The 22,264-nt window shown below is 38.4% G+C and overlaps 3 protein-coding genes across 3 annotated transcripts; all 3 read left to right on the plus strand.

Annotated features, from left to right (window-relative positions):
- The first annotated feature begins 5,702 nt into the window (after positions 1-5,702).
- LOC106311901 (nuclear pore complex protein NUP155-like) lies at positions 5,703-11,705 on the plus strand. Its single transcript, XM_013749228.1, has 13 exons — positions 5,703-5,861; positions 5,976-6,145; positions 6,215-6,341; positions 6,428-6,690; positions 6,778-8,395; positions 8,491-8,703; positions 8,797-9,044; positions 9,177-9,537; positions 9,772-9,953; positions 10,068-10,419; positions 10,510-10,728; positions 10,820-11,148; positions 11,323-11,705. The coding sequence occupies exons 1-13, from the start codon at positions 5,703-5,705 to the stop codon at positions 11,429-11,431; spliced, it is 4,350 nt and encodes a 1,449-aa protein (XP_013604682.1). The 3' UTR covers positions 11,432-11,705.
- A 1,428-nt stretch (positions 11,706-13,133) lies between these two features.
- Positions 13,134-16,846, plus strand: LOC106308032 (microtubule-associated protein 70-4). The gene is made up of 11 exons (XM_013745145.1): positions 13,134-13,564; positions 13,680-13,765; positions 14,080-14,145; positions 14,220-14,390; positions 14,486-14,656; positions 14,733-14,888; positions 14,969-15,115; positions 15,209-15,280; positions 15,699-16,229; positions 16,305-16,498; positions 16,575-16,846. Exons 1-11 carry the CDS (start codon positions 13,381-13,383, stop codon positions 16,612-16,614), a joined length of 1,818 nt encoding a protein of 605 aa, XP_013600599.1. The 5' UTR covers positions 13,134-13,380; the 3' UTR covers positions 16,615-16,846.
- A 567-nt stretch (positions 16,847-17,413) lies between these two features.
- On the plus strand, positions 17,414-21,257 carry LOC106312754 (dynamin-related protein 1C). The gene is made up of 16 exons (XM_013750391.1): positions 17,414-17,706; positions 17,792-17,855; positions 17,975-18,082; positions 18,174-18,275; positions 18,380-18,430; positions 18,504-18,565; positions 18,741-18,831; positions 18,924-18,988; positions 19,066-19,260; positions 19,335-19,454; positions 19,525-19,595; positions 19,896-20,121; positions 20,235-20,285; positions 20,374-20,614; positions 20,686-20,825; positions 20,908-21,257. Exons 1-16 carry the CDS (start codon positions 17,575-17,577, stop codon positions 21,031-21,033), a joined length of 1,845 nt encoding a protein of 614 aa, XP_013605845.1. The 5' UTR covers positions 17,414-17,574; the 3' UTR covers positions 21,034-21,257.
- The last annotated feature ends 1,007 nt before the right edge of the window (positions 21,258-22,264 follow it).

Genomic DNA, 22,264 nt, shown 5'->3' on the forward strand with positions numbered 1-22,264 from the left:
TCTCTGCCTCGTATGGCTCATCCTTCTTATAAGATAAACGGTCGATTTTTTTTCCCTTTTTCTATTGTTCCCATCGTATTTGGTAATTTTAAGTTTAATTTGGTGTAATAATTAATTATAAAATAAAGCAGTGCACAAAAAAATATGAATGGTGAATTACGTTATCTCACATCATCAACTATATATGTTTTAGTGAAAACGTTAATGATCACTGAAGAAATGCACTTCATTGTTTTCAAAACGAGAGTCCACTATTCTATATCTACATTTTTGTGCTTAAATCTGGTTCAATATTTACATATTGCTCGAGATATTTGATGGACATCAAAGAAAAAGCTAACTGAACCAAACTGAGTAAACGAATGTGAACAGGAAGGAGCCAACAAATATGTCGACTCATCTCGATATATTAATAGATGTAAAATAATGAAACGTACGTAAATAATGGCGGGCCACATAGTTACGTAGCAAGAGAGTAAGGCATATAAAAACAGTTATAGTAATTGGAGAGTAGTGAGTAGTCATCCGCATGTAATTTCTCCGCAGTTTCTTGTTCCAGGTTTAGGTGGGACTCTATTATATATGAATAAAGAAAACAAAATATATAAAAGTCGCTATCCATACGCGGCTGGTTAATGTTTACGCGGCGGGACGACGTCACGTGCATCAAGCCCCAATGCCCCATGCACCCTCGAGGGACGTGTTCTGATCGCAATCTCTCATTTTCCGCGTATGCCACTAAGTCTGAGTCTGTGTCCATAGCCCATGGGAAAGATCGAAACTACCGACATGGAACAATGGTTTCACTAAATCCTGAAAAGTGCAAAATGTCACTTTCCAAAATTTGGCCAGCTTCGTTTATATATTACAATTTATTCGAAAATTTGCAAACTAATAACAATTTATCATTTAACAAACTCATAGTAGTTTAGTGATTGAAGGATTTATTAGATGTCCCACATCGTTTAATGATGTAATCTTTGGGCAATATAATATGTGTATGGGCAATCCTCCACTCATGAGTTAACTTTTGGGTGTGAGTTAGACCCATCACTAATATGGTATTAGAGCTCATGGTTAAACCCAGTAGATGATTTCCCATATAAATAGTTGTCTACCTATGTAGCTTATAAAAATGCCCCATCTTGTTGTGGTATTTTCGAGATGTTGGACTTGGGCTGTTTCCGATTGGACCGTTCCCATCCATATCTCGAGAGGGGCTATTAGATGTCCTACATCGTTTAATGATGTAATCTTTGGGCAATATATACGTGTATGGACAATCCTCCACTCATGAACTAGCTTTTGGGTGTGAGTTAGGTCCATCACTAATAGGATTTATCATCTTGAAAGTTTAAAGGATTAAAGTTGAATCATTCAACTATAATCATAATCATGTTTGGTTACTACTACCAGTGCCGTGCCATTGTACCTAGACGAATAAAATATGGATAGGTATGTAGTTGGATTCGTTTGTGTATCATTGTACCTAGCTAGATGCATCTATGTTCAACTATTTTTTTTTTTGTCAGAATTACCAAATGTGAATGTTGTGTGCACAGGAAACGTCCAATCATATGAAACATTTCCAAGTGTCTGTCTACACACAAAATTAATAAGAACAAAGAAATATATTGATCAACGATGATTACAATCTAGGTTTTGACAAAAGATTATAACATATGCTTATTTTGTATTTAAACTACGGCGGGATGAGAGTATTCGAATGGTTCCTGATAAGTTGTTGTACAAACATGGAAGAAAGTTAATTTTGTTAGATCATATAACTCAAAATTCTCAACTCCTTATTCTTAGCTATTACCTTCCCTCTAATACATCTTCGTACCTCCCACTCTCACCCGAACAGCAATAAAAATAGTCGAGAATCAAACTCCTTCACTAGCTTAATCTTGTTGTATTTACTATTTTTGATGATCTGAAAATAGAACGAAAAAGGTAATTATATCAAAAGAGGGACTGGAAATTAAAGACGAGTACCTGTTGTTAGGAATGTCAAACAGGTTGATCCGTCCCGTCCCGTACCGCAGCGGGTTCGTCTTCGAGCGGGTCACGGCGGGCCAGGTCCGCGCGGGCTACGGTCCTTAAAATGGCTGACCAAACCCGTACCGCAAAACATGTAGGCCTTTGCGGATCAGCCGGCGGGACATAGAATTACAAACGAACATATGGCTCATGAACGCTTCAAGATATGATTCAAGGCGGTTTATCAGTTTCATGACGAGTGAGTTTAGTCGATGATTGAATTGGATAAGGCAATACACTTGTTAGTTGAAGATTTTAGTTGGATCAAAACACTAGTTTATTTACTTTTGTTAGCCTTCAAACATTTTAAAAATAAACAATACTTTAGTTGCTGAATCCAAATATTATAACTTATAAGTTTATAACAAATGCTTTAGTTTTCTGAATCCAAAATTATATAAAACCAACACCAAATCAAAGATGCTAATCCCAAAAATAAATAAAAAGAAAACACCAATCACACTTCTTATTCTTCATCTTTATCACCAACAAGCGACAAAAGATATAAATTTCTCTTCTTCACCATCAACTCCATCTTCTACAAATAAGAATAATAGAAGTGAGTTAAAGATATATTGAAACCTAAAACTTCAAAATGTATGATAGTGTGAACAAATACATATAGGCAAAACTATGAAGAACCCATTGCGGGAACTAAATCTTCTTCTTCGGTGGAAAATGAGTTTTCAAACATCTTATGATGACTTGAAGAAGGTCCACAAGTGCAGATCGAAGGCGCTTGGGAGACCGGAAGCATCATCGACCCTGAAACCACCATCACCAGAGTTACATAACGTCGAATCACCTTCTCTCTCTCTCAATGTTTTAGGCGAAAGCAGAAATGGGGACTTAGGGTTGCGGGCCTTTAAAATCCCGCAGGTTAAGCCCATCCCACTTTCGACCTGTCCCGTTTTCGACCCGTCCCGCTTTCGACCCGTCTCGCTTTGAACCCGTCCCGCGAGGACCGCAATTTTGCGGGCTTAACAAATGGAGGCCCAATCCCGCCCTGCAGCAAGCCTTTACGGGCCAGACCCGCGGTCCAGGTCCTTGATTGTCATCCCTACCTGTTGTAAATGTGATGCATAGAGGACTAAACATACTTTCATCAATACTATTAAAAGGGAAGGAGTCTGAAAAAATCTACCTATAAAAGTTGTTTGGACCATTTCATTTAAGTCATTATTTTTTTGTCTTACCTTAAATTTATACTAACAATATGTTACCATATATTTATCTAACAATAATTTAGTCAATTTTTTTATTTATTTAAATCTCACTCATAAATCCTAATCATTACTATTACTATATTTATCATTTTGATTTTTAATCGTAAAAGCATTGAAACTAATGTTTTATATTATCACTTTTATCATATAATATATGATTTAAAGCAAGATAAATTACAAGACATATATGTGTACATTCTATCTTTCTCTTTCGTTTATAATAAAGTAATCATATCATATATAAACTTTCCTACTAAAATCTCATATCATATACTAAACTTTCAACCGTCTATAGTTTGATAATATTTTCATATTTAAAAATGATTTTTCTAAATATTCATGTTACCTTCACAAAAATGAAGAAATTCATTGGTTCTATTGAAACTAACTCGACTTCACGATATCAGTATTGATTATTCAAGATTTTGAAAATTATTTGTTTAGATATTATACTTTTATATACTTTTCACTTAAAACGAATCAATACTATTAAAAGGGAAATAGTTTAAAAAAATCTAATATAAAAAAGTTATTGGAGTTATATATAACTATTTATTAATTTTCTGATAATACATTAATCATTCTAAACATACAATATTTTAAATATTTTTAACAGATCTTAATATTATTTCTTATGATACATTTACTCAGAAAAATATTTCATCAACCATTTTTTTGTACAATAACGTTAAAATCTATATTAAAAGGTTGTTGGACTTGATATGGACGTAATTGGTCTACATCTGTTTGGGTATTTAAGATCCTAAAAGAATTCGAAATATATAAAAAATCTGAAAAATATCCAAAACACGAAAAGTATTTGAAACTCCAAACAAATACAAAAAAAAATTCAAATACCTAAAAATTTAAAATCTTATTCAAAATCTGACACGATGAACTAAAAAATACCCAAAATTTTATCCAAATACCCATTTTTTTTTTTAATTTGAAAAATTTACTTGAAATCAAAACTCTAATCGTAAACCAAAAACTTAAAAACAATATCCATAATACCGGAAACATATTCGAAATATCCAAATATACCTAATAAACACATATTTATGATGAGATCTAGGGTAAGACCCGGACTCAAACAAAGACATGCGGGTCAAAAAAAATCCAATAGGTTATCTTCTCTGGTCCTGAACTAAACCTATAATTTTGGGTCAATTCGGTTGGTTTTTTTGATCCGGATACAATTCTCATGTCGAAAAGAAACTTACGTAAAAGTCTACATATAAAATTTCAAACAAACTAATTTGTAGATTATATAGCTGTTAAAAATTATGTTTTTCAATATAATAAAACTTTGTATTAAATATAATCCAACAATCCCGCGCTTGGGTCAAAATCTAGTTCGCAATTAAGCGGGCATTGAGACACTCCCTAATTGGATGACATGGTATTTTACCCTTTAATCATACTTCTCAACAGAATAGTGCACAACATTTTATGATAATATTCTTCTAAACTAAACCTGAAAAGGATAGAGAGAAGTAAATATCAGCAAGGTTAAAATCAATAGATAAGAAATTTTTTTCCAACCAACAATTCTGCATTATTCACGTTTATTGAAATATAAGTAACACCTAAACTCCCTCATGGGACAGCTTGAAATGGGATTTTTTTTTTTAATAATACATGAACAATTTTGAAAAGTTCTATTAGTTTCAACATTGTTGATTTTTTTTTTCTTTTACAACAAAAGGTAAAACGAAACTAAGCAGATTTCTAATCCGAAAACCACTTTGGAAGAATTGAATCAACATAAACCATAGCAGAAGGCCAATTTCTAGCACCTTATACCAGTTTGTCCGCCATTATATTTTGCGTCTTTGGGATATGTTGAATAAACATAAAAATTTATTAATTTATCAACATAGAAGTAAATAATTTCGTCGTATCAATAATTTTTTTTTAAAATACACAAACAATTTTAAAAAGTTTTATATTCAATATTGTTGGACTAATTTTTAATTGATAAGAAAATACATGAACAATTTTAGATATCCATTTATTAGACCAATTAATTTTCGTTGCCAATTAAATACACTGACTTCCGAAATTCTCAGATTTTACACGTCAACAATGTCTCGGTGACGAGTTTAATTAAAACACGTAGTTAGAAATAGTGTTAATTGAAAAAGGAAATTGACCCGACCCGGATAACAACAAAAAGTTCGACCGGAGAAAGTCGCCGGAGAAAAGGAAAGGCGAAACTCTCCGTACATATTATAAACCCTGTTTTTTTTCTTTGTACTGTGGGCTTTTGCTTGCTCGCAGACACGTTCTTCCTCCTTCTCCCCTCTCTTCAGAACATAAAGTTCGAACCTTTCTCCTGCTCCCGCTCTCTTTGTTACGCGAAGGAGCTAAAATCGATCTAGGGTTTTGGTTTCTGTTGTTGTTGTTGTTGTTTCATTACCCCGATTAAAGATGTCGCAAGACGAGGAGATTGTGATGCGGGATGTGACGAACGCGGGACTCTGCATTGGCGACCGCATTGGCCGAGAAGCCGCGTCTCAGCTCGATCTAGAAGAGGCTCTCGAAGCTTCCAGATACGCTAGTCATCCCTACTCCACTCATCCCAGAGAGGTTACTACCTTATTTTGAAGCAATTAGCTTATTTGGGTTCTCGAATTCGAAGGGAATTAGATGAAATCGAGCAATTACAATCGAAAAGGTTTCTCCTTTTTTTTTATGATGCAGTGGCCACCGTTGATAGAGGTGGGTGATACTTGGGAGCTCCCTTCTGTGCTTATTGAAAGGTACAATACAGCAGGTGGTGAAGGGACGGCTTTATGTGGGATCTTCCCAGAGATTCGACGGGCTTGGGCATCCGTTGATAACTCTCTCTTTCTCTGGCGTTTCGACAAAAGGTTTGGCTTTTTTAAAAATTTAGTTAACAGAGATGCCTTTTTTACATAGTTGTTTGCTCTGTCAATTAGGGATGGGCAATGCCCTGAGTATAGCGGGGAGGACCAGGCTATTTGCGCGGTTGGTTTAGCTAAATGTAGACCAGGAGTTTTCGTTGAAGCTATTCAGTATCTTTTGGTGTTGGCAACTCCTGTTGAGGTGAAGCTATTCAGTTTTTCTTTCTTTAGTTTTGTGTATTGTCTATAATTTTTTTTCTGAGGGAAAAAGTGGTTGCTTGTCATCAGTTGGTTCTTGTGGGAGTTTGCTGCACTGAAGGACCTGATGGAAGAGATCCTTATGCTGAAATTTCAGTACAGCCTCTGCCTGACTATACGATTTCATCTGATGGAGTGGCGATGACATGCGTTACGTGTACTAGTAAAGGGCGCATTTTCATGGCTGGGCGTGATGGGCACATATATGAGCTTCTATATACTACTGGCTCGGGATGGAATAAACGTTGTCGTAAAGTCTGCCTTACTGCTGGTGTTGGTAGTATTATCTCGAGGTACGCATATCCTCTTCCTTTTTTGACATTCTTTCTGTCCTTTCTGATCGTTCTTAAAACTTTTATCTTCAATTCTGCCGATTATAGGTGGGTTGTGCCGAATGTATTCAAGTTTGGGGCTGTGGATCCTGTTGTGGAGATGGTTGTTGATAATGAAAGGCAAATCTTGTACGCCCGCACTGAAGAGATGAAGCTTCAAGCGTATGTTTTTGGGCCAAACGGGGAAGGCCCTCTCAAGATGGTTGCTGAAGAAAGGAATATGTTAAACCAGAAGGATGTGAGCCAAGGGAATCGACAGTCGACAGCGGCAGGTCGATCTAACAAGCCAACCATAGTCAGCATTTCACCGTTGTCCATGCTGGAGTCCAAGTGGTTGCACCTTGTTGCTTCCTTATCTGATGGTAGGAGGATGTATCTCTCCACCTCGCCGAGTGGAAGTAGTTTCAGCGGGTTCAGCAACCACCGCCAGTCTCCAAACTGCTTAAAAGTCATTTCCACTAGGCCATCTCCTCCATTGGGCGCTGGTGTTGGGCTTGGTTTTGGAGCTGCATCTCTTGCTGGTAGAACTCAGACTGAGGATCTCTCCATGAAGGTTGAAACAGCATATTATTCTGTTGGAACCCTTGTCCTCTCAGATTCATCGCCACCTGCTATGTCTTCTCTTCTGGTTGTTAGCAGAGATCCAAGTGTTCACTCTCAGGTTGGCGGCACTTCAGGGTCAAGCTCAAGGAGTTCTCGGGCACTACGGGAAGTTGTGTCCTCTCTTCCCATTGAAGGCCGTATGCTTTTTGTAGCAGATGTGCTCCCATCACCCGATACTGTCGCTACTGTTCAGTCATTATATTCAGAACTTGAATACTGTGGAGTTGAAGTCTCCGGAGAGTCTTATGAAAAGGCTTGTGGAAAACTCTGGGCCAGAGGTGATCTTTCAACCCAGCATATTTTGCCAAGAAGAAAGATGGTCGTTTTTACCACCATGGGTATGATGGAACTGATCTTTAATAGGCCTGTTGATATATTGAGAAGGCTTCTAGAATCCAACTCTCCACGGTCTCTTTTGGAAGATTTTTTCACTCGCTTTGGAGCAGGTGAAGCCGCTGCAATGTGCTTGATGTTGGCTTCCCGCATAATTAATTTTGAAGATTTAATTAGTAACACTGTTGCCGATAAAGCGGCTGAGGCTTTTGAGGATCCTAGACTTGTAGGAATGCCACAGTTTGATGGCAGTACTGGATTGTCAAACACTAGGACAGCAACTGGAGGTTTCAGCATGGGCCAAGTTGTTCAAGAAGCCGAGCCAATATTCTCAGGCGCTCACGATGGGCTCTGCCTTTGTACTTCAAGACTACTTTTCCCCATATGGGAACTTTCTGTAATGTCTAAAAAACCCAGTTCTGATGCCATGTCTTCGGACGGACTGGTGATTTGTCGTCTTTCTGCAAGTGCTATGCATGTGCTGGAAAGCAAGATTCGATCGTTGGAGAGATTCTTAAGATCTAGAAGGAACCAGAGAAGAGGGCTTTATGGATATGTTGCTGGGTTAGGAGGTGTAACTGGCTCTATTTTGTATGGTACTGGTTCAGAGTTGGGAGCTACTGAAAGGAATATGGTTAGGAACTTGTTTGGAGCATATTCTAATGGAGGTGAGTCCGCAAATAAAAGACAACGGTTGCCATATAGTCCTGCTGAATTGGCTGCCACGGAGGTAAGATTTGTCGAATTCTTCAAAATCTAGTGTTACTTTCTTTCTCCTCAGGTGGTCCTTTTAGGAAGGGATTAATTAGTCTTTCCCTCCTGCAGGTAAGGGCGATGGAGTGTATTAGGCAGTTGCTTCTCAGATCTGCAGAAGCCCTTTTCCTGCTGCAACTTCTTTCTCAACATCACGTTGCTAGATTAGTTCAGGGGCTTGACGCAAACTTAAAGCAAGCTTTGGTTCAGTTGACATTTCATCAGTTAGTGTGCTCTGAAGAGGGTGACCAAATCGCAACAAGACTCATATCTGCCGTGATGGAGGTACCTCACTTTGTAATTTAAAATTAACGTGAGGGTCCTCTTACTAATTGTTTTGAATGTCTTAACTTAAATCTGCTACTATTGGTGCCCCAGTATTATACTGGCTTAGATGGCAGGGGAACAGTTGATGATATAAGTGGACGACTACGTGAAGGTTGCCCAAGTTACTTCAAGGAGTCTGATTACAAATTCTTCTTAGCTGTTGAACGCCTTGAAAGAGCTGCGTTAGCGTCAGATGCTGAGGAGAAACAGAATGTTGCTAGAGAGGCGTTCAGTTTCTTGAGTAAAGTCCCTGGATCCGCAGATCTCAGAACTGTCTGCAAACGTTTTGAGGAATTGAGGTTAGTTTTTCATTCAAGTAAATGTCTACACAATTGGTTGGTTAGCTTTTATTCTTGATGACACTCAAAAAAAGTTGAATCCCTTATACCTTTCTGAAACGAATTTCAAGAATTATGAATAATTTTCTACAGGTTCTATGAAGCTGTTGTCTGCTTGCCTTTGCAGAAGGCCCAAGCCCTGGATCCTGACGGCGATGCTTTCAATGACCAGATTGATGGTTCCATTAGAGAGCATGCTCTTGCCCAGCGGAAACAATGCTACGAAATAATCGCCAATGCCTTGCGATCTCTAGTTAGTTCCATGCTCGAGGAGGCTTCACGTAGACAATATATATCCCAAATCGTTCATCTTGGTGTGCAATCAACTGACAGAGCCTTCCGGGAGTATCTGTACACGGCCATGGTAGAACTAGGTCTTGAAAACGAGCTGCTAGAGTATGGAGGTCCAGATTTGGTACCTTTTCTCAAGAATGCTGGCAGTCCTGCATCAGAGGTTAATCCTTTAAACTATTTCAAATCTTATGGTCAGGATTTCTATGGAAATTTGTCAATAAATAAGACATAGCGATGAATCTTAAAATATTGTCTACCTCTTACCTAAAAACCTCCATAGCTGAAAACTAGGAGCCTCAGTCGGCTACCAACTGCAAAACATAAAACAAATAAGGTTTAGTGGTAGACACTGCATCATTTTTTGAAAAATTATTCATTTCTTCTTATGCTATAGGTCGGTGCCGTTTCGTCTGGATCATCAGGGACACAGATTTCATCTGATCAAGCAAAATACTTTGATCTGCTTGCGAAATACTACGTGTCGAAGAGACAGCATGTGCTTGCTGCTCATGTGTTTTTAAGGCTTGCAGAACGGCACACAATTATTCCAGGGGACAGTCCTACTCTTGAACAAAGGTATCTGTCTTTTATGTTGTCTTGAAAACTTTCTCCTAATTCACAAATTACATTGATTGTTTTACTCTCTCTTCCTTTTCAATCTATAATGGTTTGCTGCTTTGTGAATTTTAGGCGACAATACCTTAGCCTCGCAGTTTTACAGGCCAAGAATGCAAGTAACAGTGATGGTTTAGTAGGTTCTGCCCAAGGTGCTTCTGACAGTGGGTTGCTTGATCTGCTCGAAGGAAAACTCGCAGTTCTCCAGTTCCAAATAAAGATTAGAGACAAATTTGAAGCTATTGCTTCCAGTTTCGAGTCCTCTGTTGCCATGCAGGACTCTGACCAGAATGAACTTGATGGTGATTCTAGTGACGATTCCAGCTTAGCAAATGCGGCAAATGAAAAGGCCATGGAGCTCTCCTTGGAACTTAAAAAGATAACGCAGTTGTATAATGAATATGCTGTCCCGTTTGAGCTCTGGGAGGTAAGTCCTAAACCATCGTATGTGCTAGTGTCTTTGACTCTCTGTGAAGGCTCTCCATATGTTGAATGTTTGCTTTTCTCATATATGCAGATTTGTCTGGAAATGCTCTACTTTGCCAACTATTCTGGTGATGCTGATTCAAGCATCATAAGGGAAACATGGTCTAGACTCATGGAGCAAGCTCTTTCACAAGGCGGGATAGCTGAAGCCTGTTCAGTTCTCAAGAGAGTCGGATCTCACATATATCCTGGTGATGGAGTTGTTTTACCGCTCGATGTTTTGTGCCTTCACCTCGAGAAAGCTGCACTTGTAATCTCCTCCTACTCGTTCTGTTCGTTTGGTTCTTTTCATCAGGTTATGAGCTGATTTTTGAATAGAAGTTACTGACAATTTTTTACAGGAGAGAGCAGAGAGGAATGAAATGGTTGGGGATGAAGACATAGCTAGAGCTCTACTAGCCGCCTGCAAAGGCGCAGCTGAGCCTGTTCTCAACGCTTATGACCGTTTATTATCAAATGCAGCCATTGTACCATCGCCGAATCTAAGAATCCGGCTCCTTCGTTCGGTTCTGGTGGTGCTACTTGAATGGGCAATGTCTGTGTTGTCAGACAGAATGGGACAGAGTCCAACCAGGTCTTCTTTGATGATATTAGGTGGCTCGTTTGCGCATGAGAACAAAGCCGTTCGTAACCAAGGGGTCCGTGATAAGATCGCAAACGCCGCAAACAGGCAAGTTTCTCTTTGTCATCTTAAGTAAGCTTTAGCTATTCGGTTTTAGGAAATATATCTGATTGAACTGTAACCAAATCAAATATTCTGATTGAACTGTAACCAAATCATATATTATATAGTCTTGGGTATAAACGTAAATGTAATTCTTATGTCTTTTGGGATACTGAACAGATACATGACGGAGGTTAGGAGACTGACGCTACCACCGACGAAGACGGAGAGTGTATACGCAGGTTTCAAAGAACTTGACGAGTCTCTCATTACTCCATTCTCCTTCTGATCCACCATCACTCTTCTTCTCTTTTAATTTGCATCAGTTTTCTTCACCTTATAGGGAGTTTTTAGCAGCTTTATTAAATCACACTCTTGGGAAAATCTCCCCTTCTTTAGTCTTCAGAGAGAATCAAAAGATATGAAAAGAATAATACTGTTAGTTGCTCTTAGATAATGAGGCATTGTGCGTCATTTCTTTGTATTATGTAACTGCTGTTATATTCAAACCAAGTTGATATTTGAGAAAACAAGTAATGAGGATTAAAGGTATTTGGTTAGTTTATGGTATATGTGCGCTAAAACTTAACAAACCTCAACATGATGGATGAGAAAACAAGTTGATATTTGAGAAAACAATCACTTTTCTTTGCAAGTTGCAAACATTTGCACTTGTTAAAATGAAATAGTATACTTTACATGAAATTTTCGACTAAGACCATTCGTGCTTCTCGACGTTGGATTCCATTTCACACATTTTCATAGAATCAAAGTCGAATTTTGTTGGCAGCTTTTGCTTCCCCTACCTTGCTTGACCTTTTATCATCCTCTCGTCTCGAGGACAACAACATTAACAATAAGAAGAAAACAGTGTTTACGTCAAGTGTTTTTAGATATTAATTTTGTATTATCGTTTATAGAGATGTGTGTGCACTCTTTGGATATTTCTGTGTTGCAGATATAAAATTGGCTGTGTGTTACAGTTGGATATTTCTGTGCTGCAGATATAAAATTGTCTGTGTGTTACAGTTTAAGTTGAATAATGTAGACTGGTCAGATTTTGAAACCGTAACTGTTACTGAATTTTTTTAATGAAAATATTATGGGGACCAATGGATTGTAAAAGGGAAACGTAAAGGAAATGAAATGCGTTTAGATGGATAATGTAATGAAACAACTAAGATAATGTAAACAAACAGCTCCAAATTTGAGATTAGTTGAATTGACCGTGGTCCGGACTTGGGGACATGTTCGGTTCATTAAAGCTCAGAGATTCTTGTTCCCTCCCTACATTGATTTCTCTCTTCATTATATACACTCGTATCTAAAAATAATACTACTAATAATGTAAAACTTAAGGAAAACCAGTTTCTTATACTACAATTTATGATTTTACGAGGGTGTTTTTTTCAGTTTGCACAAACAAAAAAGTTTTGATCAGTCACTTTCTTGTCATAATCACAATACTGCATATGCATAGAGTAAATTCAAATATTTAAGGAATTGAATTCTTGCTCAGTCCCCTGAAATTAGTGAGACAAAAGAAGAACGTTACATAAGCTTCAAAAAGCAATCTCAAACTTGAATAGGAGTGTTAAGTCATTGGAATGATGAAGACATGGTCCTCTAGTGATTTGTAACATTTGGCGTACATGTTTGGGCAAAAAATAAGGGATGGTCCCTAATATAATCTGACAACACATACAATATAAATTCAGATGGTCCCCCTAATCCCTTCAATGTAATTAACCATATTATCATACGAACACCAGTGTTTATGAGTTATCTAATTTTACAAGCAGTTATGAGATATAACATTTGATTATGAAAATAGAAAGAAAACAAATATTTGGCGCTAAAACAGACACAATTATAAAAGGCGCGTTAAAAATCAAAGACGAAGACGCCATTAAACTACACTAGTGATTGATTAATCATCTCTCTCTCTATCGTTATCAAGCAATATCCTTAAATCTCATTTAAATCTCTATCTCTAGCCTTCACTCTACAAAACTACTAATAACCAAAAATGTTCTCTCTTTGGCGATTCTAAAAGTATGGATTTTGCTCTCTGCTTTGTTTGTAATTGCGTTTCTTTTTTATGTAAAGTATTGATTTTTATGAGCCAATGGGTATCCTAGTTGATTCTCTGTGGTGTGTAGTGTCTTAGAACTTTTAGCCTTTGGTTAAATTAATTAAGAAACTTTGGTGAGGAGTGAGGATTGAGATCGAATAAAAATGGAGGGAAGAGGGTATATCTCACCTTCATTGGCTTCTTATCGGGAAGGAGGAGGAAGCAAGGGCTTGCCTCGACGGAGGCCAATGAGGCCGAGCTGTGACGCGCATAACGAGCTCATAACCTTACTCCACGGCTCTGATCCCGTAAGAATTGAGCTAAATCGTCTAGAGAACGAAGTTAGAGGTACGCGATTACTTTTTTAATGAGGATTTGAGTTGTGAAAAGTCTACTACTTTGTGTTCCATCAACGTGCGTGCGTGTCATTCTTGTTTTAAAGCATTGACATGGTGGTCTACAGATAAGGAGAGAGAGTTATCTGAAGCCCAAGCAGAGATCAAAGCATTGAAGTTGTCTGAAAGACAACGTGAGAAGGCTGTTGAAGAGGTTCGTTTATCCCTTATTTATTAAGCTTCAGTTACACTAAAGCTCCCAACTTTTTTCGGTTTCTTGATTTGAATAATACTTACTTCATCTCCTTAGACCTTGTGTGGCATTGCATAATATCTGGTATTAGTTTCTTTGGTCAGTCATTAATATTGCTTGTATGCGATCTTAGTTCAGTTTGATTTATCTAATGCACCACAACCATCTCCTACAGAGCTTATTTAGATTTTGATTTTTTTTTTTTTTTTAATTTTATATAACTTATCTCTTTACACTGACTTCTCTGCTGACTAATTTGAATTTGAATGTTGAAGCTCACTGAAGAGTTGGGAAAAACGTCAGCTAAACTCAAGCTGATTGAAAACCTTCTTGAGAGTAAAGTGGGTTTGTAATATCTCTCTATTTTCATATGGTTGCTCTTGATTCTGTGTCTAATGATGTTGTGTTGTCACAGAACCTTGAGATCAAGAAAATAAATGAAGAAAAGAAAGCTTCCACGGCAGCTCAGTTTGCAGCAGAAGCCTCTCTTCGCAGGGTTCATGCTGCTCAAAAGGATGATGACATGCCTCCTATTGAAGCTATCCTTGCTCCTTTAGAGGCTGAACTCAAGCTCGCAAGACAAGAAGTATACTCCTTTCTGAAATATCTTCGTAATAGCTTTTGTTTCAATAAGTCATGAAGAGACATTTTAAACAGCATTCTCATCTGATTATTGGGTAGATTGCTAATCTCCAAGACGACAACAAATCACTTGACCGCCTTACCAAATCAAAGGAAGCAGCTTTGCTTGACGCTGAAAGAACAGTTCAGTCTGCATTGGCGAAGGCCTCAATGGTTGATGATCTGCAGAACAAGAACCAAGAATTGATGAAACAAATTGAAATTTGTCAGGTATGTCTTAGAACACCAGATTAGAGATCTCTTCCCTTTGCTTAAGACGTGGTGGTCTTATTTGTTGATACATTAGGAAGAGAATAGAATCATAGACAAGATGCACAGACAGAAGGTTGCAGAAGTTGAGAAGCTTATGCAGAGTGTGAGGGAGTTGGAAGAAGCTGTTCTTGCTGGTGGTGCAGCCGCTAATGCAGTGAGAGATTACCAGAGGAAATTTCAAGAAATGAATGTAGGCTTCTATACTGCCACAGTAACTTGTTCTTACTCTAGTCTCGTTGTGATTGTGTCTTTTTGGTATTTTTCTTATAGGAAGAGAGAAAGATTCTTGAACGGGAACTGGCTCGTGCTAAGGTTAATGCAAACAGAGTTGCTACTGTAGTAGCAAACGAGTGGAAAGATTCTAATGACCAAGTGATGCCTGTAAGGCAGTGGCTTGAAGAACGGAGATTCCTACAGGTCTTGTTTTTCGTTCCCTTACTTCTCATGCTCCTACGAGCTGTGTTGGTGGTTAACTAAAACTATTGCCGTTTCCTAATTGTGTTTGGACAGGGAGAAATGCAGCAACTACGTGACAAACTTTCCATAGCTGACCGAGCTGCAAAATCTGAAGCTCAGCTGAAGGTAGAATTTAGTCATGCTGGTTCGGTTAGTTCAGGTAGTTCGATTCTGTTAACTCGGTTCGAAATAAATCTTACCGAGTTAACCGTTCAGTAGTGGGTTAGTTTGATTTTTGAAAATCCTACCGAAGTTTTTGATTTCGGTAAAACTTTGGATGAGTTCGGTTAATTTCGGGTTAGTTTGGTTAGTTCAGTTCGGGTTTTTGGTATGGTATGGTTTGGTTATAATTTTCCTAAACTGCATACTGAAAACCAAACTTAAACAAAAACCAACCGAATCGAACCGAACTCCTGACTCCTAACGCAGCTAACCAAAAATTTCAGTTCGGGTTAAAATCCTAGGCCTAGGTAGAATCATATATGCACATCTCTAGCTTTTTTAGATGGCCTTTAATTGCTGTTGCTAATTTTGCCTTTCTTAGGAGAAATTCCTTCTGCGGCTAAGAGTGTTAGAAGAGAGTCTAAAGAGGCCTACAAGCAACGGCAACAGAGGCACACCTGGTGTTAGAAGTTCAAGCAATGGGCCTTCTCGAAGACAATCCCTTGGTGGAACCGGAACCGAGACGAGTCCAAAATATTCATCAAACGGCTCTTTGACCAAGAGAACACCAAGTTCTCAGTCCAGATCATTGACTGCTAGTGCGAGCACTGTATTGAAGCATGCTAAAGGAACATCTGTATCATTCGATGGGGGAACCAGATCATTGGATAGAAACAAAGTGCTAATGAGTAGACCAGGATCAAATTTTTCTCTGAACCACCAGTCTTCTGAAGGAGCTAGCAGAGTTGAGTCGGGTAGCTCAGTAAAAGGGGAAGAATCAGATGAAAAGTCGACAGATAATGATAGTGTCCCAGGTGTTTTATACGATTTTCTGCAGAAAGAGGTGATAACATTAAGGAAAGCTGCTCATGAGAAAGATCAAAGCCTAAGAGACAAGGATGAAGCTATTGAGGTTGCCTTCACAGCCTTTAAATGTAATGTTATGTGGTAGTAAAGCCTTAAAGATTTGGTCTGTGTGTGTGTTTAGATGTTGGCGAAGAAGGTTGAAACATTAACAAAGGCGATGGAAGTTGAGGCAAAGAAGATGCGAAGAGAAGTAGCTGTAATGGGGAAAGAAGTTGCTGCCATGCGCGTGGATAAAGGACAACAAGATAGTAAAACCAGACGCCTCTCCTCCATCACTAAAGGATCTTCTAACACTGCTCAACTGCTTTCTGGAAGGTTATACTATGAGCTTTATACAAATATCATATCCAACAAGTATGTCACTTTGTGCACACATTTTGATCTTTTGCAGAATGTCCGGACGAATTGGGATGACAAGGAGCACACAATAACACTCTGATTCCCTCAAGCAACTCAGTCAATAACCGGTTTCTTGTACCAAATTGGTGAACCATCGGATGTGAAAGCATGTAAAGGAAAATACCGGTTTGGTTAGTTGTGAAAACTGGTTTTTGTTGTAGTTTAAGTTGGTATAGGAGAGGTAGGCTTTGTATTATGTAATATTTTAAGCTTTTAGTGTGATTGTTTGTCCCTTAGTGAAATATTTGGTAACATAATCTGGCAAAAAAGAGAGATGATCACAACTTAACCAAACAAATCCACATCAATTAAACCGGCTTCGTATTATGAACCGGTACGCATATCCCGGGACGTGGGATTTGATATTATTTTCAGTTTTGGCCTAAAAGTATTTATATATCTGAAAGAGCACACAATAACAAGCTTACTCCCCCAAGCATTTCGATCAGTAACCGATTGTTCTCTATTGTTGTCAAATTGATGAACCATTGGATTTGAAAGCATATAAAGGAAAAAAACGGTTTGGTTAGGTGTGAAAAAAACGGTTTCTTATTTTGTTGCTTTTGTATTATGTAACATTTTAAGCTCCTAGTGTGTGATTGTTTGTCCCTTAGTTATGTTAGTCAAATATTTTGGTAAGCAAAAAGAGAGATGATCACAACTTAACCGAACAAAAACCACATGAATTAAACCGGCTCCGTATCATGGACCGGCACGCGTATTCCACGACATGGAATTAAATATTATTTTCACTTTTGGCCCAAAAGTATTCTATATTTGCATAAGTAGGGCCCACTTTTCCCATTTGAAATTGTGTTTTCCATTAACGTGCTCTGCTCCATTGGTTCTTTCCCAGATTCATCAATCTCCCCTACCGCCTCGAGAGATTTCAAATCCACCGTCCGATAACCTCTCCTAGCTTCCGTTCGATCTGGATCCAAGCGTCGGTGCGAGGTTTCGCTGAATCTTCGATCCGTTCCAGGGAAAAGAAAATGGCGACGATGAAAAGTTTGATAGGTCTGATTAACAAAATCCAGAGGGCGTGCACTGTCCTCGGAGATCACGGCGGCGAAGGAATGTCGCTCTGGGAAGCTCTCCCAACCGTCGCCGTCGTCGGTGGCCAGGTTTGATCTCTTCCTCTACACACGTAGAGATTTTCGTATATTAGATCCGATCTCGCTTTAACGGTGTTAACGTTTTTGAAATCAGAGTTCCGGAAAGTCTTCAGTTCTCGAAAGTGTCGTGGGGAGAGACTTTCTGCCTCGTGGATCTGGTAAAATTTTCCATTGAGAAGAATCTACACACTAGCTCTTCGTTAATGATTGACTGATTGTTCTGTTTATTATATCGACTTGACGTGCGCATTTGATTAGGTTACATTTGATTGATTAGGTATTGTTACTAGGAGGCCATTGGTGTTGCAGCTTCATAAGACCGAGGACGGAACAACCGAGTATGCTGAGTTTCTTCATGCTCCTAGGAAGAAGTTTACTGATTTTGGTAGGTTCATTGAATCTTTCATTGGAGCATTGCTCCTTTATGAGATTCAGAATGGTAGGTTTGGTTGATAAATATTATTCTGTTTTTGCAGCTGCTGTGCGAAAGGAAATCGAGGATGAAACTGATCGTATGACTGGGAAGTCCAAAGCAATCTCAAACATCCCAATTCAGCTGAGCATATATTCGCCTAATGGTTTGTGCTTTAGACCTATTTTTCATGTTGCACTGCCTTATTGTTGGTACTAGCAGCGATGAGTTAGATATCTTGATATCTCACTTTACACTTTCTCTCTGCAGTTGTTAATCTGACGCTCATAGATCTTCCGGGTTTGACCAAGGTTGCTGTAGGTAAGACTGTGATACGTCATATCATTGTGGTTCTTGCTTAAACAATTCTCTGACATGGATATTACTCTTTTAGAGGGACAACCGGAAAGTATCGTCGCTGACATTGAAAATATGGTCCGCTCTTATGTTGAGAAGGTCAGCCAGTTTTAATCTTAGCTATTGATTAGAAGGTTTTAAAGCTCTCGTCATTTTTTTCAAACCAAGTTGAATTGAAGCATGCATCGCACACGTACTAAAGTGATTCGGAAGGTTCATAATATTCTATAATGTTAACTCTGGAAGCTTATCCTATGAGCTGTTCTTTCTGCAGCCAAATTGCATTATATTGGCTATTTCTCCAGCTAATCAAGACATTGCTACATCAGACGCTATAAAACTTGCTAAAGAAGTTGATCCTACAGGTACTATCTAGATGTAGTCTTATAGTAGCTAATAATTAGTTACTTTTCACTCTCCACAACATTTCTAAAATTTTTAACTATATTATCCGTAGGTGAACGGACTTTTGGGGTGGCAACCAAGCTTGATATCATGGATAAAGGAACAGATTGTCTAGATGTAAGGATCTCTCTTTACTCCTGAAGGGTCTCAGATTAATCAATTAATTTGACACCTCCTCTCGGTATTTGATGAAGGTTCTTGAGGGAAGGGCATACCGTTTGCAACATCCCTGGGTGGGAATTGTGAATCGTTCACAGGCTGATATCAATAAGAGGGTCGATATGATTGCTGCGCGGAGGAAGGAGCGTGAATATTTTGAAACAAGTCCTGAATACGGGCACTTAGCCAGTAGGATGGGATCAGAATATCTAGCAAAACTCTTGTCTCAGGTACCCTTGTGATTTACTAGCCCCGATGTATAGTGATTTACTTGCGTCCAACTTGTTCTTTTCCTCTCTGACAGCACTTGGAGACTGTCATCAGGCAGAAAATCCCCAGTATTGTTGCTTTGATCAACAAAAGCATCGATGAGATCAATGCAGAGCTGGACAGGATTGGGAGACCTATTGCGGTAGATTCAGGGGTAAGATCTCAAACCATGATGTGATCACTATCCAGAGTTGCATTAATACTGATTTTTTTTTCTAATTCAGGCCCAGCTTTACACAATTTTGGAACTTTGTCGCGCATTTGATCGTGTCTTTAAGGAGCACTTGGATGGAGGGTAAGTGATTTCGTTATTCTGCTTCTTAGTCGTATAGCTGTATTATTACATTACGAAGATAAAATTAGAGTAAATGATGGTTTACAAAAAAGTGGCTTCTCAAGAGTTATATGCTATCCTAAAATAATTCAGTTCGTACTTGTTTAACTTCTGTTCAGTATCCAGACTAAGGATGTGCAGTTTTAGTATAGTGTCTACAATGACAACCTTTTCCATAGATGTTTGCCAAAATTCACACTATTTCACAGTGCAAGTCTGGCGAAGTCGGTTTTCTCATATATATTATGTTGTTTGTACCAGACGACCTGGTGGAGACCGAATTTATGGAGTTTTTGACCATCAATTACCAGCAGCCTTGAAGAAACTTCCTTTTGATCGACATCTCTCTACCAAAAATGTTCAGAAGGTTGTTTCAGAAGCAGATGGTTATCAGCCACATCTTATTGCTCCTGAACAAGGATACAGAAGGCTCATTGATGGATCCATTAGCTATTTCAAAGGACCAGCTGAAGCCACTGTCGATGCAGTATGCTTATGAACCTTTGTTAGATTCAGTAACCTGTTATTGGAAAATAAGCCATTGTATGTCTGTTTTCCAATAAGTTGACAGATCTTTGTCTCCTGTCTGACATCTCCTAGGTGCATTTTGTATTGAAAGAGCTGGTCAGAAAGTCGATTTCTGAAACAGAGGTGAGAAGAGGCATTCTGTTGTGAGAACTCCTCCTAGATCTTTACTTTCAACCCTAACATGCCATTGTGTTTTTGTTTTCTCTTTCAGGAGCTGAAGCGATTCCCAACTCTGGCAAGCGATATAGCAGCAGCTGCAAATGAAGCTCTTGAAAGATTCAGAGACGAAAGCAGGAAAACAGTTCTGCGTCTGGTGGACATGGAATCCAGCTACCTCACTGTTGAGTTCTTCAGAAAACTTCACATGGAACCGGAGAAAGAGAAACCAAACCCGAGGAATGCCCCACAGCCAAACGCAGACATATACTCCGACAGTCACTTCAGAAAGATCGGTACGTGTCGCTTACCTCACGATGAATGAATGAGACATATCAAATGTGTGTTGACTTTGAATATAACTCAGGATCCAACGTGAGTGCATACATAAACATGGTCTGCGACACACTAAGAATCTCTCTCCCCAAAGCTGTTGTTTACTGCCAAGTTAGAGAAGCTAAGAGATCGCTCCTCAACTTCTTCTACGCTCAAGTCGGCAGGAAAGAGGTAAGTAATTTGCTAAACTATAGAATATCTGAATCAATATAAAAGAGTGATGGTCACTGATCAAATAAAAAAATGGGTGCAGAAGGAGAAGCTGGGGGCGATGTTGGACGAAGACCCACAGCTGATGGAACGAAGAGGAACATTAGCCAAACGGCTCGACCTTTACAAACAAGCTAGAGACGACATCGATGCTGTGGCTTGGAAGTAAGGTGTGATCAAAAAGGTTTCCTAAGAAATATTCTTTATATCTTTTAATTGCTTTGCTCGTGTGGGCACTTATGTTGGAAGTTCTAACCTCCTATCCATTGCTGCACACGCATACAGACGATAACTCGTATTTTCTTTTGCCGCTAATATTTGTTTCCCACTTTTTTGGTTTGTATTTATGATTCTTGAATACTGTTTTAGAACGGTTGAGTCGTATTTGATGTCTCTGGCACTCTTTACAATGTTAAGACAAAAGGATGATTGAACTATGAACAACACTTTAAGATAAGGAAAGAATTTGAGCCGCGTGTTTGTATTCTGAAGGTCTCTCCACATCTGGCTACTGCCACTTACTGTCTACCTGATAACAGAAACCAATGTAGACTCTTAGACTATATACAATAGATTCAACAGACAACGCCCTCCACATCATCTTCTCTTTCTTCCACATCAGTTTCTCTCTCTTCCAACTAATAATTCAACACCCACTCATTTTTTATACTCTACAATGGTTTGTTTAAAATAAAATTCAACACCCTACCCTACAATTTTTATTTTCCATTTTTTTGTTTTGTTTTACATCTTTTATTTTGTAATTACATATTAATAATTATTATTAGTTTAAATTAAATTACAATACTTAAGAGCTATATAAATGATTAAATAATTTATGTTTAATTTTATAATTTTAATAAAAATATCAATTATTTAAGACATGAAATATAAAGAATTATTATTAAAAAGTAGAATTACGAAAATTTAAAATTTAATACAATACATTAATAAGCACACAACACAAATAATAAAACACATAACATAATTAGTACAATAAACACAACTCACAAACTTGGAAATCTTTCTAACCACGGAACATGCTGAATTTTTGCCATATGTGTTTGACTAGATCTGCTTGCAGTTCGTGATGCACATTTGAATCCCGCAACTCAGATCTAGCACGCACGTGATTTGCAAATGAAGGTAACACTTCGGTCGAGAATGGTTGTGGGGCATTAGATCCACTTGCCTCAGATTGATCATAATCGGTCCAGAGTTGAGCATATGTATCTCGTTCATCCTCAACAATCATATTATGCAATATGATACATGACCTCATTATGATAGCCAAATCAGAAATTTCCCACAAGCGAGCTGGTTCCCGAATGATTTTAAATCGAGCCTGCAGCACTCCGAATGCACGTTCAATGTCCTTCCGACATCCCTCCTGAACTTGT

Source organism: Brassica oleracea, chromosome C8 (genome assembly GCF_000695525.1).
Source record: "Brassica oleracea var. oleracea cultivar TO1000 chromosome C8, BOL, whole genome shotgun sequence".
Lineage (NCBI taxonomy): Eukaryota > Viridiplantae > Streptophyta > Magnoliopsida > Brassicales > Brassicaceae > Brassica > Brassica oleracea.